Genomic DNA, 15634 nt, shown 5'->3' on the forward strand with positions numbered 1-15634 from the left:
ATTGTGATTTAATTTTTATTAAATTGCCATTATGATTTCTTCCTAAGTCATATATTTTTGAATTTCCAAATGTAAACTTTTTTTCTTACTAACTTCTAACTTAACAGTGTGGTCATAGAAGATGGTCTCTGTGATTCCTTGGAATCAATTAATTAATTTGGACTTTGCATTGTGGCCTAATATATGATACATTTTAATAAATACTTCAGGTGTGCAGTATACTGTTCTGTATATGTCCATTAAATCAAGTTTGTTAATCATTTGGATTATATCTCTGCTAGTAATTTTGTCTGCTTGTGCTATCAATTACTGAGATAAGTTTATGGTAAAATCCCCTGCTGTAATGGTGAATTCGCATATTTTTTCTTGTTTTTACTTGAACTATTTTGAAACTAATTCAGTAGGTGCATGCAGGTTTAGAACTGATATATTTTCTTAGTGAATCAAGATTTTATCATTATAGAGTGATTTCATACTTAGTAACTACCTTTAAGTCATTTTTCTAATAGTAATGTAGATACAACAGCTTTGTTTTGTTTATTCACATTTGTAGATTTATTTGGATTAATTCCCATTATCTTATTTTGTGTTTTATTTTTCTGTGTTTTACAAATGTTTATATTTATTTTTCTCCTACCTTTCTCTTTTGGTGGTTATTCTGGATATTTTAATATGTCTATATAAAGTCTGAAGTTAATATAGTTATTCTCAATAGTAGAATGACCTTTGAATGCTCTAATTCTAATCACTTTCCTACTGAATTATATGCTGTTATTGCTCAATGTTTTAGTTATATATTGCTTTGTTTCCAGTCCCACAAATTAGGCATTATTATTACTTATCATCTGCTTTCACAGGCCCTGGCACTATTTTTTTCCCCTGAAGCATATATTTTAAAAGCTCTTTCAGTGAGTATCTGTTGTTAGTAAATTCTCTTAATTTTGGTTTGTCTATAAATGTCTTCAAAGATAGTTTCACTGGTTATATAGTTTAAGATACTTATTTTCTCTCAACACTTTAAAAATATTCCAGTCTACTGGCTTCTATTGTTGCTATCGAGTCAGCTATCATCTGAACTGTCCTTTCTTTATAGATAAGCTGTGCTCTTCATGTAGCTGATTTTAAGATCTTTGTCTTTGGCATGCAGTTTTACTACAGTGTGGATGTGGATTACTGTTTATTGGGCTTTCACAATTGAGAATTCAGTTTTTTAAAATAAATTCTCGAAAATTCTCAGCTTATATGTCTTTGAATATTACCTGTTCTCCCTTTGTAGGGCAGTCCTTTCCTGCCCTTCCTTATCACTCAGGGTGTCATCTATTAATATCCTGGTTTTATAAAGTAGGGGCTTTTGATTTACTTTTCCACTGTTAGTACTTTTCAGTTTATTTAGATTTTAAAATTACATTCATACTTTCATATCTGTTCTTTTCAAAATTTATGGTTTTATGTACTCTTTTCTATTGAGATGTAATATGAACTCATAGACTTTAACAGAATCAGTTTGTTGTTTTAGTTAAGTTAATCATTATTAACCTCCCTATTTTTTTCCTTTCTCCCCAACCCCCCACTTCTTTTTCTCAAATTATTATAACTTGGCAAGTGGGGACCTCTCATTTCCTATGCCTCTGCTATTACTTTCTGGTGAGAATGGGATTTCCCAGATCCATGAAGATTTTTCTTGTTCAAAGACATGAGATTGGCCTACTTTAAAAGAGCCCTGGTTCCTTTTACTGAAGAGTGATATCAGAGATGAAAATAAGAGTTTTAGGTGTAGACATGAGCATTGTTGATAGTCAAGTGTGCTATTGCTTTGAACCATTTTTAGGGACTGAGCTAAAAAAGATATTTCTTTTACCAGGTCACATTGATCTCCAATTTAACACGACATGCTTCTGTACTCTTTTTAAAAATATATATATAGTATATGGTTTTCTCAGCCCTTACCACTTACTAATTGCTACATTGACTAGCAAGAACTTTTTAGCCAAACTCAGATTTAGTAGAATAAAACAGTTCCCGCAGTCTTTAAGTCATCAGATTATCTTCTTACAGTCTCTTTTCGGTGAACTTAGTTTAAGAGAGAAAGTAAAAAGAATACTGGATTTAGAGACAGAAAACTTGAATTCTAGTCTTAGCTTAATCACGTAGTTAAATGGCATTGTACAAGTAACTTAACGGTCTCAAAAATTACCTCATCTATGGATAATAGATGTGAAAACACTGTATACCATAGTATATAAATTAAAATACCATATAAATATAAATAAATGTATTTATTTATATAAATAAATATTTATGTCAATGATAAAACTAGGTAATGTAACGTTTGCTTTATTCAATGTTTTCATGTTTGTTGACGTTTTAGTTTTATTTGAACCATCTGAAAAGTAATTCCTAGGTTTTAAGAGGGTCTACAGATTCAAGCAAGATTCTTATTTTCAGATATGTATGTCATTTATAAGGTGGTTCAAAATCCTCTTGATATTTCATTACTCTTTTTCAGTATGCCTTTAACTGGGATATAAGATGGATCTGCTTCATAAAACACTTCTCATTAGTAAATGATATTATAGTGAGGCTTCAATGTGCTGCATTCCAATGAAAACAAGAACTGGTGCTCTTATTTACAAATTTGCAAAATTTTAGAAATACTACTACAGGCATATAGCTTTAAAAAATTTTTCAGTGTCAGTTAGTTGATCATATATGAGTTGGTAATAATATTCTTATTTGTGTTTTAGGTGGTCTTGGAGGCATTGGAATGGGACTTGGTCCAGGTGGACAGCCTATTAGTGCCAGCCAGTTGAACATAGGTGGTGTAATGGGAAATTTAGGTCCAAGTGGTGAGTATTCTAACTTTATTATTTCTTTTTAAATGATACATTTGCTACATTGTAAAGCTTATATTTACTAGTTTGTAATAATATTTAAAGGACTGTAGTTTATAGTTGAATATTTAAGATGTTACTTTAGTCTGAAAAAGGAATGAAACCTTTGAGAGCAGAGAACATGAAAGAGGTTGAACAAAAGGTCAGGAGGGTTCCTCTGAGGCCAGCCACGTTACAGCTAGCCTTTTAGCACTTTTAGCTAGCCTTTAGCCTTTTAGATTTTGAATTGTCTTTAAGGTAGAAGGAGAATATTCAACATAGTTTATGCCTTGTGTATCATGGATATACAATATTTGTGGAATGGCTGAAATACTACCATATAAGCAATTTAAGTTTGAATATCTAGCTGGGAGGGTAGCTTTTCAGATAGCTGTTTGGCTATTCACATAGACTAACCTACAGTTTATGTTTGAAGATTGATTTTTAAACTTTTTGGTTTCAGAACCCTTTTATACTCTTAAAATTTGTTGAGGACCCCAAAGTGCTTTTGTTTATGTAGTTATATTTGTCAATTTTACTGTATTCGAAATTAAAACTTAGAAATGTAAAAGAATTTACATATTTATTTAAGATAACAGTGATAAACCCATTCTGTGTTAAAATGAATGTAAGTTTTAAGAAAATAAATTGTATTTTCCAATACAAAAATTAGTGAGAAGAGTGATATTATTTCACCTTTTTGTACATCTCTTTAATGTTTGGCTTAATGCAAGACAGTCATGCTCTTATATCTGCTTTTGCATTCAATTTGTTACAGTGTCATCTATCATGTAGTTTCTGGAAAATTCCACCTTATACTCATGAGAAAATGAGAGTAAAACAGTCAATATCTTAGTGTTATTTGGATAATGAAGGAGTTTTGACCTATTGAACCCTCAAAGGTCCTTAGACCATATTTTGAGAATTGCTGTTTTAGTTGATGGACTAATTAATGCTGTCTGGTTTCTATTTTTGTTGAGATGTTATAGTTACATTTTAAATTGTGAGGATAGTTATGGTAATCATTATGATCTAAACAGATGGAAATCTTCTCCCTTACTCTTAGGCCCTCTACCCTCCTAAACACATGCTATTTTTATTCTTTCATTTTTTACTGCTCCCTTAGCTGCCATGTTTAAAGGAGTCCTTACTTTCTGACCTGATCTCTCAATCTGCTGTAGTGATATTTGTGTGTCTGAGCTGAAAAAAAAAATGAACGATTACCTAGTCCTAGATATTCTCTAACTGAATGTGAGTATGACCAGTGAATTTTGTTTTCTTGTCTAATAAATATTCAAAGAGGCCTTTTTGAAGACTCATGATTAGACAACTGCTGTGGCATAGCACTTTAAACCGTCCCATCTGTGCCCTGCTGCTTCTCTAGTATTCCACTGTGACTAGACCATTGGTATCTATTTTGCTGTGTTGCATTATGTCATTCTTTAGTCATTAAAATAAGATTTACTGAAAGTACATATTGTGTATTTTATTTGAGGTATGGGAATGGATGGTCCAGGTTTTGGAGGAATGAATAGAATTGGAGGAGGTATGTATAAGCATTTGTTTTCTTGTATGTACCCATCACCAAGTTTAGTAAGTTAGAAACTATGTTGAGAATTCCAAGGGAAACAAAAGTCATGGTTTATTGCTGGCTCACCTCCTAAATGCTGCTAGCAGAAATTGAGCCTAGTACATACTTAAGGGATATGGAAGGTGATGTGTTAAGAAGCAGTTGCACAAGGTAGGGTGGATGAAGAGCTTACTGATGAGACTTAACATTTACAAAATGTACCTTTCAGCTATATAACTGACAGATCTCAAACTTAATCTTTATTCCATAGGAATTGGGTTTGGTGGTCTGGAAGCAATGAGTAGCATGGGAGGATTTGGAGGAGTTGGTCGAATGGGAGGTAGGTAAATGTATATAATGGGATGTGTTTGCTACATTTCATTTTCCCCATTATTAAAAGTGTCCCCCCTTTACTTAGGAATGGATACTGTAGATGTTTTCAGAGGATGTATGGGCACCAGGGGATAGGGACAGGCAGAGCAGGACTGGGATATCTGTGTCATGTGAAGTAGGTTGGGTATATCATGGACTTCTTGTATTGTGACTTTTGCTGTCATTACAGTTTAGTTTCAATAAGTTCCTAAATGGATTACTGTTTATTGATAATACTTGAAAAAGGGTTAATTTGTTGCATAATCTTTTCAGAGCTATACCGTGGTGCGATGACTAGTAGCATGGAGAGAGATTTTGGACGTGGTGATATTGGAATAAATCGAGGCTTTGGAGATTCCTTTGGTAGACTTGGTAGGGCTGGCTGTTTACTTCTCCTTTTCTTTTTGCAGGCTGTATTTTTCAAAGTTTGGCTGTCTTTTTTTGTATGAAAAATTAGAAATTTATAATGTTTCGTGCAATTTATTACTTGAAGAAAAATACTTCAGAGGTTTTAATGTACTAGCTCTCTTTTTCAGTGTCTTACATATTTGAACCCTATTTGTAGAAGACTTTATACTTTTCAGTTATTGTACATCTTCTGAGAGCATAATACCTTGGGAATTTTAAAGTATGATTATTTAAAATTAATTAGTATATTATCTTTCCATCCTTGTTTAGGCAGTGCAATGATTGGAGGGTTTGCAGGAAGAATAGGAGCTTCTAACATGGGTCCAGTAGGATCTGGAATAAGTAGGTTTAAATTTTACTAGAATTTTACAGTAATATTTGAATACTTGCAAAAAACTTTGCAAGAGTAGTTATTGTAGTATTGTAATACTTTGTTCTTATATGTTAATATGACTTGTCATAATTTAGAGAAACTTTGATATTTATTGAGCTTTACTGTTTATCGCTGTTGGAAATTTCTAAACTAACTTTGAATTTTACTTCTTTGACATTTCTAAACTAACACCAGAATATGTGTTAACTGTCACCCAATTCAAGAACCTTTATTCCAACTAAAGAATCTGGGCCTTTTTCTGATCATATGTCACGAACAACATTAGCTTTAACACCAACTCTGTCTCTTTGCTTATTCTCTATAACTGCTGTTGGAGACTGGCTTATTTCATCTGTGAAAAAAAGTTATGTCTTTTGGTAAACACAGGTGAATCTCCTCAGATCTAACACTTCTGGAGACCTCCTGAGGTTGAGGGCAAGGTTAAAAGAAATGCTTATTTCCTTGCTTCTTAAACCTTTTCTTTGATAGAATCAAGAGTACTATTGTTGCAAAACTGGGGAATGCCAAATTTCTTCCGTCTGTTTCCACTACTACATTTTAGGCCTTATATTAAGCCTTAACACAAGGCTTAGTTTTTGACCCGTGTTGCTTACTGAACCATGTCTGTGTGAGCTCTCCATAGTTACCGACTTCCTTTAATTGATTGAAATCTCACAAATAGGAAACAAAGTCTACTTGAACTCTTCTAAGAGTGAGTTAAAAAAATCTTGTCAGCTGAAGATACTTACTTCCATTGTACCTTGCTTCTCATTTTATTCCTTCTTTTCATCATCTTTTCAGCCTTGGCCTTTTCCCTGTTAATCATAACTTCCCTACCTTCCTTTTTCACCTCAGTGTTTATACTTCTGTTCCCCTAATTTTATATTTGTTATTCACAGAAAGCCAATTTGAGGGTGATGTTAATTTTTAGAATGGGTATATTAGGTACGAGAAAAAAGGATACGATTGAGAAAGAGTAGAATTGGAATAGTTAAAGGGGACTCAATGTATAAGAATCAAGTGGGTACGAGCTACAAGCTAGATTTTTAAGCTCTGGCTAAAGGAGCGCGATTCCAGTTTTTGTTGTTATCTCCACAAGTTCTGTATAACATAGAGACTAAAAGTTAGGTTTTTCTGTGGTTATTGAAAATTGAATTGATATGAAAAGAGCAATTATATGCGAAACAAGATACTGAGGTGAAAGGTAAGCTAGGAAAAGAATATTATGTAGGACAAGTATGATGAGAGCAACAGTTGATATGTTGGAGTTGTAATTATTTGAATTTACCCCATATGTCTTTGTTCTAACAATTACTAAGCTTGGTATTATTAAAAGATAAAAATGAGGATACAGACTACTATAACATTAATGAATAAAGTCATTGATAGAAAATTTATATAACTTATGTTTTATGATCAGAATATAATTTTTTAGAAATGTATATGTATAATAGTATGAACAGATTCAGTTAGCCATTAACATTCAACTAACTGAATATATACAAAATTAAAATCTGTTCCTTGGAAGATTGTTATATTGTGTGTATAAAAATAATTTTGTTTATATATTGTCTAATTACATAAATGAATTAATTTTTCTCTCTTTCTTTCTCAAAAATGATTCCCTCCTCTTACTCTCCCTCTTCCTCTTCCTTCTCCTTTTCCTTCTGTTTTTAAAATAAAAACACCAAACTCCCAAATCCTCCCTTCCCTCTTGAAAATCCAGGTGGTGGAATGGGTGGCATGAACAGTGTGACTGGAGGAATGGGGATGGGACTGGATCGGATGAGTTCCAGCTTTGATAGAATGGGACCAGGTATAGGAGCTATACTGGAAAGGAGCATCGATATGGATCGAGGATTTTTATCAGGTCCTATGGGAAGCGGAATGAGAGACAGAATAGGCTCCAAAGGCAACCAGATATTTGTCAGAAATGTAAGCAACTAAATGTAAAGTATACTTAAAATTATTTTTTTCCTTGTATATCTGTTACTAATACCTTTTTTCATTCTAGCTGCCTTTTGACTTGACTTGGCAGAAACTAAAAGAGAAATTCAGTCAGTGTGGTAAGTATGCCAATGACTGTAGATATATTGATATTGATTATGGAGGAAAAATTGATTTTAAACTTTTAAATACTGCTTAGACCTTTACCTGTCCGGATGCTTATTCCTGGGTAGTATGACAGGTTTAATTCCACCTCAAAGAAATGAATTATTTTGCTATCCTCTGACGTACAGCAGTGCAAATTACTACTAAATAACAAGATTTAGAGTAGAGTCTGACATTGTCTCCTGTGGATAAAGAAAGGGCTTATCTTATTACCTGATTTTTAAATGGTTACTAATATCATCAGTGCTTGAATTTAAAAGGATGTTTTTTATGTGGGAAATACTAACGAATGGTATATTTATTTCTTTGTTTATAATGTAGTACAGTGCTTTGTCAACATGACCCAATGAAATGCTGACATCCAAGTGATATGGAGTTAATAGATGAGACCCATTCTGCGCACTCTGTCACCTATACAATAAAGGAAACTTAGCTGATAGCGTAGAACCCACTGCCTAGAATGCCTTAGACAGGTACATTCTGGTGGCCCTTCTGTTCCTTTTATAAACTGTTCTTGGCTATAATGATACTACCTATACGACCGTAATATGTTCATTAGGTCTGTAGATGATTAGGTGGTTTATTACTTTTAAAAGAGGGCCTTTTTTTTTTTTTGTAATGATAAGAGATTTAGTGTGAGTAAAACAAAGTAACAGATTTCTTGTAATGATGAGAGATTTAGTGTGAGTAGAACAAAGTAACAGATTTCCTGCTAGTATTTTTTTGTTATTGCATGGTAACCCAGAGAGTATAATTATTAATAGTACAACTATGTAGGTGGGATATAATGATGAAAAATAGCTAAGTAAAAGTGGTACATTCAACCTTTGAGAGTTAATGGAAAGTTAAGAGTATTTGGAATATATCTTTAATTTCTGGAGATCATGAAGGGGATAAGTTTAGTGTTCTCCCACAAAAGTAGCCTTTGTAGCCACTGTCACAAGGGATCAAAGTGATCCTTCTGGAAACTGTTCTCTAATGTGTTCTCAGAGTACTTTATACCTAACTTTCTTATAGTAATCTGTTCACATGTTTTCTTCCCTCCCAGATGGAGGCTCTTGAGGGCAAAAACCATAATCTTTTTATTCTAGCACCTTTCATTGCCTCTGCACGTATAGTAGGAGTTTATTAAATGTTATGAATGAGTTAAGCATTCTGAAAAGATTTTCATTCATTTACTTGGTTATTTATTAAGTAAATCTACAAATATTGTATTTTTGGTAGTCTGCTTGTCATTAGGATTAGAAAGGGGAAGAAAGTAAGATACCACCCCTGCCCTCAAAGAACATACAGTGTGGATCTGTCTACAATGTTCTAGTGGCTCCTTTTTGTTGATCATCTTTTTATTTATATTTATTTACATTTTATTCAAAGAAGAGAAAGATAATTTTTCTTGATAAAAAAGTTGCTGTAAACAAGTCAACTAGTAAATAGTCGCTACTAAGAGAAAGCAGAATTATCAAGTTTTGAGGTGTTGGTAGTCTTTGTAGGAGTAAGGAGATCCACCAGGATGAGTAAGCAGCATCTAGCTGTGAATCCCATAGGCTACAGGGGAAACAAGCACATTACGGCCTTAGTGAGATCCATCAAATGAGGAGCGGTGGCAGCAAGTATAGATAATCCCTGCTGTTGTAGTTTCAGTGAAAAAGAATCTCCAGATGACATATGACTTTATTTTACAAAGTAGAAATGAAACAAGATAAAGAACAAAGTGGGGCAAACAAATGACATTAGTGAAAATGTGACCAATACTGAGTTGACTGTTTCCTTGTATGTAGGCAGATTTCCTTTCAAGATCAGATATGAGCAAGGGTTCCAGCAAATTTGAGGTCTTTTGGTGGGCTTCTATACTTGTTGCTGGCATTGTTTTGACAGAAGGACATCAACAATTCAAAAACATTTTTTAAAAGGAAAAACTAGTCCCCAAATCTACATTTTAAAAATCTGTACAACATTTTAGCCAATAAAATAAAGTGCTTAACTCTGTTATTTTAGCTCTATTTTTATGTCCCTTTTTGATCAGTCTGTATTATATCATGAGAGTAATGATTTTTGGTTTTGTTTTCTCAATTCTAATTGTAAAAGCTTTTGACTTTCAGATTTATATTAAAGTAATACCATACTAAATAATTTCCTACCATCTTCCTGTTTTTAACCTTGAACTTACATTGATGGAAAGGAAGATAAGTTACAGTAATAATTTATAGAATTAAGTGTCCAGCCATTGACAGCTATGGAAATTATCTGGCTTGTATGAACTGAACCATCTATTTTTCTGCCACGTCACTTTATTTATTTTCAAATCTTAGAGCTTTTCTTTCTTAGAATGGAAAGTTTGTTTTTAACCTGCTCCAAGCCAGTAGTGCCCCTTTTCACAGTAGAAGTCAGTTTTTTGCTATTTTTTTAACCCCCTGAGCCCAAGGTGAGTAAGTATATTCTCTTGATTACTTCTTAGTAGGAGTCTAGTGGTACTCCATGCTCTCCTCTAGACAGTAACTGCTAGTAAATGGCCCATCACCAAGCCCTCTGATTATTAAATGTCTTGAGTGGTTAATTGTCCTTGGTGGGGCAATTACAAAGATTGAGAAAATGTTGGAGTATGAGTTATATAACCCTCAATACAACATTTCCTTAGCGGGTATAATTCAGGAAAAAATGTGTTCAGATATCCCCAAATATAACAAGATGAGAAGGAAGTGAGTATAGTAAAGTAGATCTTCTTTTATTTTGCTATATGTAATTCTTCAATACACATTTTTAAGAAGACTGAGTATAAATAACTGACCCATTCAGAGTTGGACCCCGTATTAGTTCAGGTTGTGTTAATGAAGTCAAATAGGCGTAGTTTTTCAAACTTCCATATTGTCTATACACTTTAACTATACTCTGGCTTAGTGTGTATTAGAACTGCAGTGCAAGGAAAGCCCATTCTTAACTATTCCTGCTATAAACCATACCAAATATAACGTTGTTCCACAGGTTTCCATTATTTTCATTTTTTACATCAGTATGCTACCTGTTAACTGCATAGAAAATGGAGACTTGTGGTGGATTTTATTTACTAAAACACATGGTGCTTCAAGCATGGCTAGTGGACTCTAGATTAACATAACAGTAAAAATAATGCAGTAAGAGTAAAAACAATATATGAAGAATATTCATAGATAGTCACATTCTTATGTTTGTAAAGAAACACTCAAACTTTGTCCCCCATATCATAATTATAGTTTCTTGTAGAATATCTGATTTTGCTTTCTTGTCCTGTGGTTATGTTACAGCTGTACTTTGGAAGTAGGTTTTATTAAACCATTTATTTATTTGTTTGTGCTTTAATTTGGTCTGTTTTTAGATATGCTTTTACATCATCATTTTCCAGAGTATATCCCACAAGATTACTTAATAGGCTGAGTTAAATAAAGTAGAAAGATTTCGTTTATTGCAGGAGAGTCATGTTTTGTAGTTAGTATATGTAACAGCAGTATCTTTGATTACTGTAATACTGATTTCTCATTGCATACTCTTATACTGTTGCTAAAATAGCAGCCCTATTTTGTTTTTCTTGGAATCACACAAGATCAGTAGATATTTAAGTCATTTAAGAGTCCTCGGGGCTTCCTTGGTGGCACAGCGGTTGAGAGTCCGCCTGCCGATGCAGGGGACATGGGTTCATGCCCCAGTCCGGGAAGATCCCACATGCCGCGGAGCGGTTGGGCCTGTGAGCCATGGCCGCTGAGCCTGTGCGTCCGGAGCTCTGCAACGGGAGAGGCCACAACAGTGAGGCCCGCGTAACGCAAAAAAAAAAAAAAAAAAAAAAAAAAAAGAGTCCTTGGAGCATGTACAAAACCAGAGAAGTCTGATTTTAATTAATTAAAACTAAATTTTTTTCTCCTCAATTATTTATCTTTAGAAAAGAAAATATCTCAGTTGGTGTTTTTATGGGATTAAGTAGAAAGTTAGAAAACAGGACTTTCTAGTTCTATACCTAGGGTTTTTTTGGGGCAATCTAACTGTGAAACAAGTATCTATAAGCCACTTTCTCTATAAACCTGAGTGTCCAAACTGTAAGAAGTTTCACGTATCTTAGCTGATAGACCTTGTCAGCTAGAAAAGACTTGAGATCATTGTGAGGTCAGGAATTTGGGGGTTTGAGCCATGATTCCTAAACAGAGAGGAAATTTAAGAGAAAAAAAGAGAAACTTGTCCTGGGAGATTAACAGATTTTGCAAGAGATTATTACATATTTTCCTTGGAAGTTTTGAAGATTTCTTGCTTGGGTGAACCTTAGTATTGCTAATAAACCTATGGTGGGATACTTATGTTAAGAAAAACAGGTAAATTTAGGATAATGAAGAACATTTAACCTTAAAAGCTCCTGAAAATTCTCCACAGTCCTCTTCAAAATCACTTTAAAGTGCTCCCATTTACCAAGGTATGCTTCTTTAATTAAACTTGCTTTTTTTTTCAGGTCCCAGCATTTGAGATACTAAGAGGACTCTGGAAATTGCTCTGCATTTGTCTTTAAAGCTTTAAAATATATATATATATATATATATATATATATATATATATATATATATAGTCTCCAGTTTCATTTTATGATGTTTGTTAGAAAATGTGATTTCTGTATTTTTAAAAAAAAATTTTTCTTCCAGTTTCATTGAGATATAATCGACATATAGCACTGTATAAATTTAAGGTGTACAACATAATGATTTGACTTACACATATAAAATGGTTATCACAAGAAGTTCAGTGAACGTCCATCATCTCATAGATACAAAATTGAAGACATAGAAAAAGATTTTCCTTGTGATGAGAGCTCTTAGGATTTACTCCCTTAACAACTTTAATATGTAACACTCAGCAGTGTTAATTATATTTATCATGTTGTACATTACATCCCTAGTACTTACTTATCTTATAACTCAAAGTTTGTACCTTTTGACTCCCTTCCTCCAATTTCCCCTCTCCACTCCACCCCCCCACCCCCCCACCTCTGGTAACTACAAAATGATCTCTTTTTTTTTTCTGTGAATTTGTTTCTTTGCTTTTTAAGTATAATTGACCTACAACCCTATGTTAGTTCCTGTTACACAATACAGTGATTCGATATTTCCCTACTTTTCAAATGATCATCACAATAAGTCTAGTTACAATATATCACCATAAAAAGATGTTACATAGTTACTGACTATATTCCTCACATTGTACATTTCATACCCATGACTTATTTATTTTGCAATTGGAAGTTTGTACCTCTTAATCTTCCTTTCCTATTTCTTCTCTCCAGCCCCCTCCACTCAGACAGCCACCTGTTTGTTCTCTGTATAACTGTTTCTGTTTTGTTATGTTCATTTCTTTTGGTTTTTAGAGTCCACATATAAGTGAAATTATACAGTATTTATCTTTCTGTGACTTATTTACTTAGCATATACTACCCTCTGGTTTCATCCATGTTGTTGCAAATGGCAAGATTTCATTCTTTTATATGGCTGAGTAGTGCATGCTTAGGTGGCTTCCATATCTTGGCTGTTGTAAATAGTGCTGCAGTGAACATAGGGGTGCATGTATCTTTTTTAATTAGTGTTTTTATTTTCTTCGGATAAGTACCCAGGAGGGGAATTGCTGGATCTTGATCTTATGGTAGTTCTATTTTTAATTTCTTGAGGAATTGCCATACTGTTTTCTATAGTGGCAACACCAGTTTACATTCCCACTAATGGTGCACAGGGGTGTGTTTGGTTTTTTACCTGTTGTAGGTTAAAGACTTTTTGGATCTACTTTAACCATTATAATAATTTTTCTGGGAATTAGTCTGTTTTATAACTTTTAGAACACAGTTAAAGACTGCCTGGCTTGGGTTACAGATCATGGTTTTGGTTCAGTGTGATATTTATTAACTTGAACCATTTAATTAGTATTGAGTGGGTGAGTGATTACCTATCAGTTGGTTTTAAAAAAACGCAGTAATGGGGCAGGTCAGGGATGGATGAATAAACAAAAGAAGAAAAGTAGTCTAGGATGTGGTAGAAATCATTCAGATCAAAATTTAAACAGGAAAAAAAATCTTACTCATGCATTGGGATTAAAAGTTCATCCCATCACCTGGAAAGGGCTTGTGCAATTTTTTGATAAGCCCTTTTAAAAATTAATTTTATTTATTATTTTGGGTTGCATTGAGTCTTTGTTGCTGTGCGTGGGCTTTCTCTAGTTGCGGCAAGCGGGGGCTACTCTTCGTTGCCGTGCGCAGGCTTCTCATTGCGGTGGCTTCTCTTGTTGCAGAGCACAGGCCCTAGGCGTGCGGGCTTCAGTAGTTGTGGCACGTGGGTTCAGTAGTTGTGGCTCACGGTCTCTAGAGCTCAGGCTCAGTAGTTGTGGTGCGTGGGCTTAGTTGCTCCACGGACTGTGGGATCTTCCTAGACCAGGGCTTGAACCCGTGTCCCCTGCATTAGCAGGTGGGTTCCTAACCACTGCGCCACCAGGGAAGCCCAAGCCCTTTTCTTTTACCTTCCCCCCTTCTCCTTTTTTTGTCCCTTTATAGAACTAAATATGTCTGGCTCTTTGATTTTATTGCCAGACTAAAATTAGCCCATAGTGATCTGGCAACTATAATATTCAAGGGGAGGGAAACATTATGGCAAGTAGTCACCTCACATCTAAATCTGTGTGAACTAGGTTATCATACAGACTTGTATGCCTGGGGATAGTCTCAATGTTTACATCTGTTATTTGTGTGTAATTATTAATAACTCTCCCTTTTACTCTCTAAAGTTTCTGGTTTGGATGATGGATTTTTATGGCCACGTATTTTGATAAATGATATTCATTTATTTCAAATACTAGTCTGTATAGAGTCAGTAATGATATTAACTATAAACAGAACCATTGTCTGGTTTTCCTCCTCCTGGAAGCTTCTCTAAGGTTCTTCTTTGTGCTCTTATCATCACTGTTTTCTACTTTTATTGATTTAAATCTACAGTATCTCATCCATGCCTGTTTCCATAATATACTTGGTGCCACTCTTACATATGGAGTTCAAATTGTCATATTGAATAAATGACTTTGGCACTGTGGTTGAAAAGCAGAATTAGCGGAGCTCTTTGTGGCCTGGTAAAAATTAAATTTCTGGGCAGTTGCTACTATTTTCAGGGATAAAAGAGTGAAATGGAGGATAAAAGGGAAGGAAGAGAGATTAGGGGATTGGGCATAAAAGAGCAATTGTTTTTCTAAAAATAATTTTGTTTGAATTTGTAAGTTTGTTATTAGGCATGGTGACTTGGTGTCATTTTGTGCTAGCTTACCTTATCTTGCTATAAAATTCACTTCAGAAGTAAGGATTTAACATTAAAAATTTTTTATTTTAATAAAATATTAAATCCTAAGCAAATTTATTTTGATTTCAATTTTGTATATTATGACCTGTATACATTACTTTATATGAATTGCATTATATTCAGAATATAAAATGATGAGAATAATGCTTATATGATGTGCTGTTTTAAAATCATTGATGTTTTTAGCCAAGTTGTCATTTCATTGGCTATGAGAAATTTCAGACCTGTGTAGTGAAATGGAACCTGTTTAAACAGACTAGTAATTCTATAATTTTTCTTTTAAAGGTCATGTAATGTTTGCAGAAATAAAAATGGAGAATGGAAAGTCAAAAGGCTGTGGAACGGTCAGATTTGACTCCCCAGAATCAGCTGAAAAAGCCTGCAGAATAATGAATGGCATAAAAATCAGTGGCAGAGAAATTGATGTTCGCTTGGATCGTAATGCATAATTTGAAACCACGGTTGGAACATTCTTACATCTGTTTTGCTGAATCTCCTAGTAAAAGTCATTTTTTTAAGTAATACTGTACGCTTACAAAAGTTGTAAAGATGAACTTTTAAAACTCCCACCAGCTTTTAACAGTATAGTGTTAAT

The 15634-nt window shown here is 33.9% G+C and overlaps 1 protein-coding gene across 1 annotated transcript in view; it reads left to right on the plus strand.

The window, feature by feature from the left end:
• MYEF2 (myelin expression factor 2) overlaps nt 1-15634 on the plus strand; it is a gene marked incomplete at its 5' end in the record, with an annotated part of 50445 nt that overhangs the window by 16043 nt on the left and 18768 nt on the right. The window contains 8 exons of the mRNA XM_079699520.1: nt 2745-2846; nt 4366-4416; nt 4712-4780; nt 5086-5184; nt 5491-5562; nt 7320-7528; nt 7608-7659; nt 15325-15500. Coding sequence (XP_079555646.1) covers nt 2745-2846; nt 4366-4416; nt 4712-4780; nt 5086-5184; nt 5491-5562; nt 7320-7528; nt 7608-7659; nt 15325-15488 — 818 coding nt within the window. The 3' untranslated portion in view covers nt 15489-15500. The remainder of the gene's footprint in view (nt 1-2744; nt 2847-4365; nt 4417-4711; nt 4781-5085; nt 5185-5490; nt 5563-7319; nt 7529-7607; nt 7660-15324; nt 15501-15634) is intronic.

Source organism: Hyperoodon ampullatus (genome assembly GCF_949752795.1).
Source record: "Hyperoodon ampullatus genome assembly, chromosome: 3".
Taxonomy (NCBI): domain Eukaryota; kingdom Metazoa; phylum Chordata; class Mammalia; order Artiodactyla; family Ziphiidae; genus Hyperoodon; species Hyperoodon ampullatus.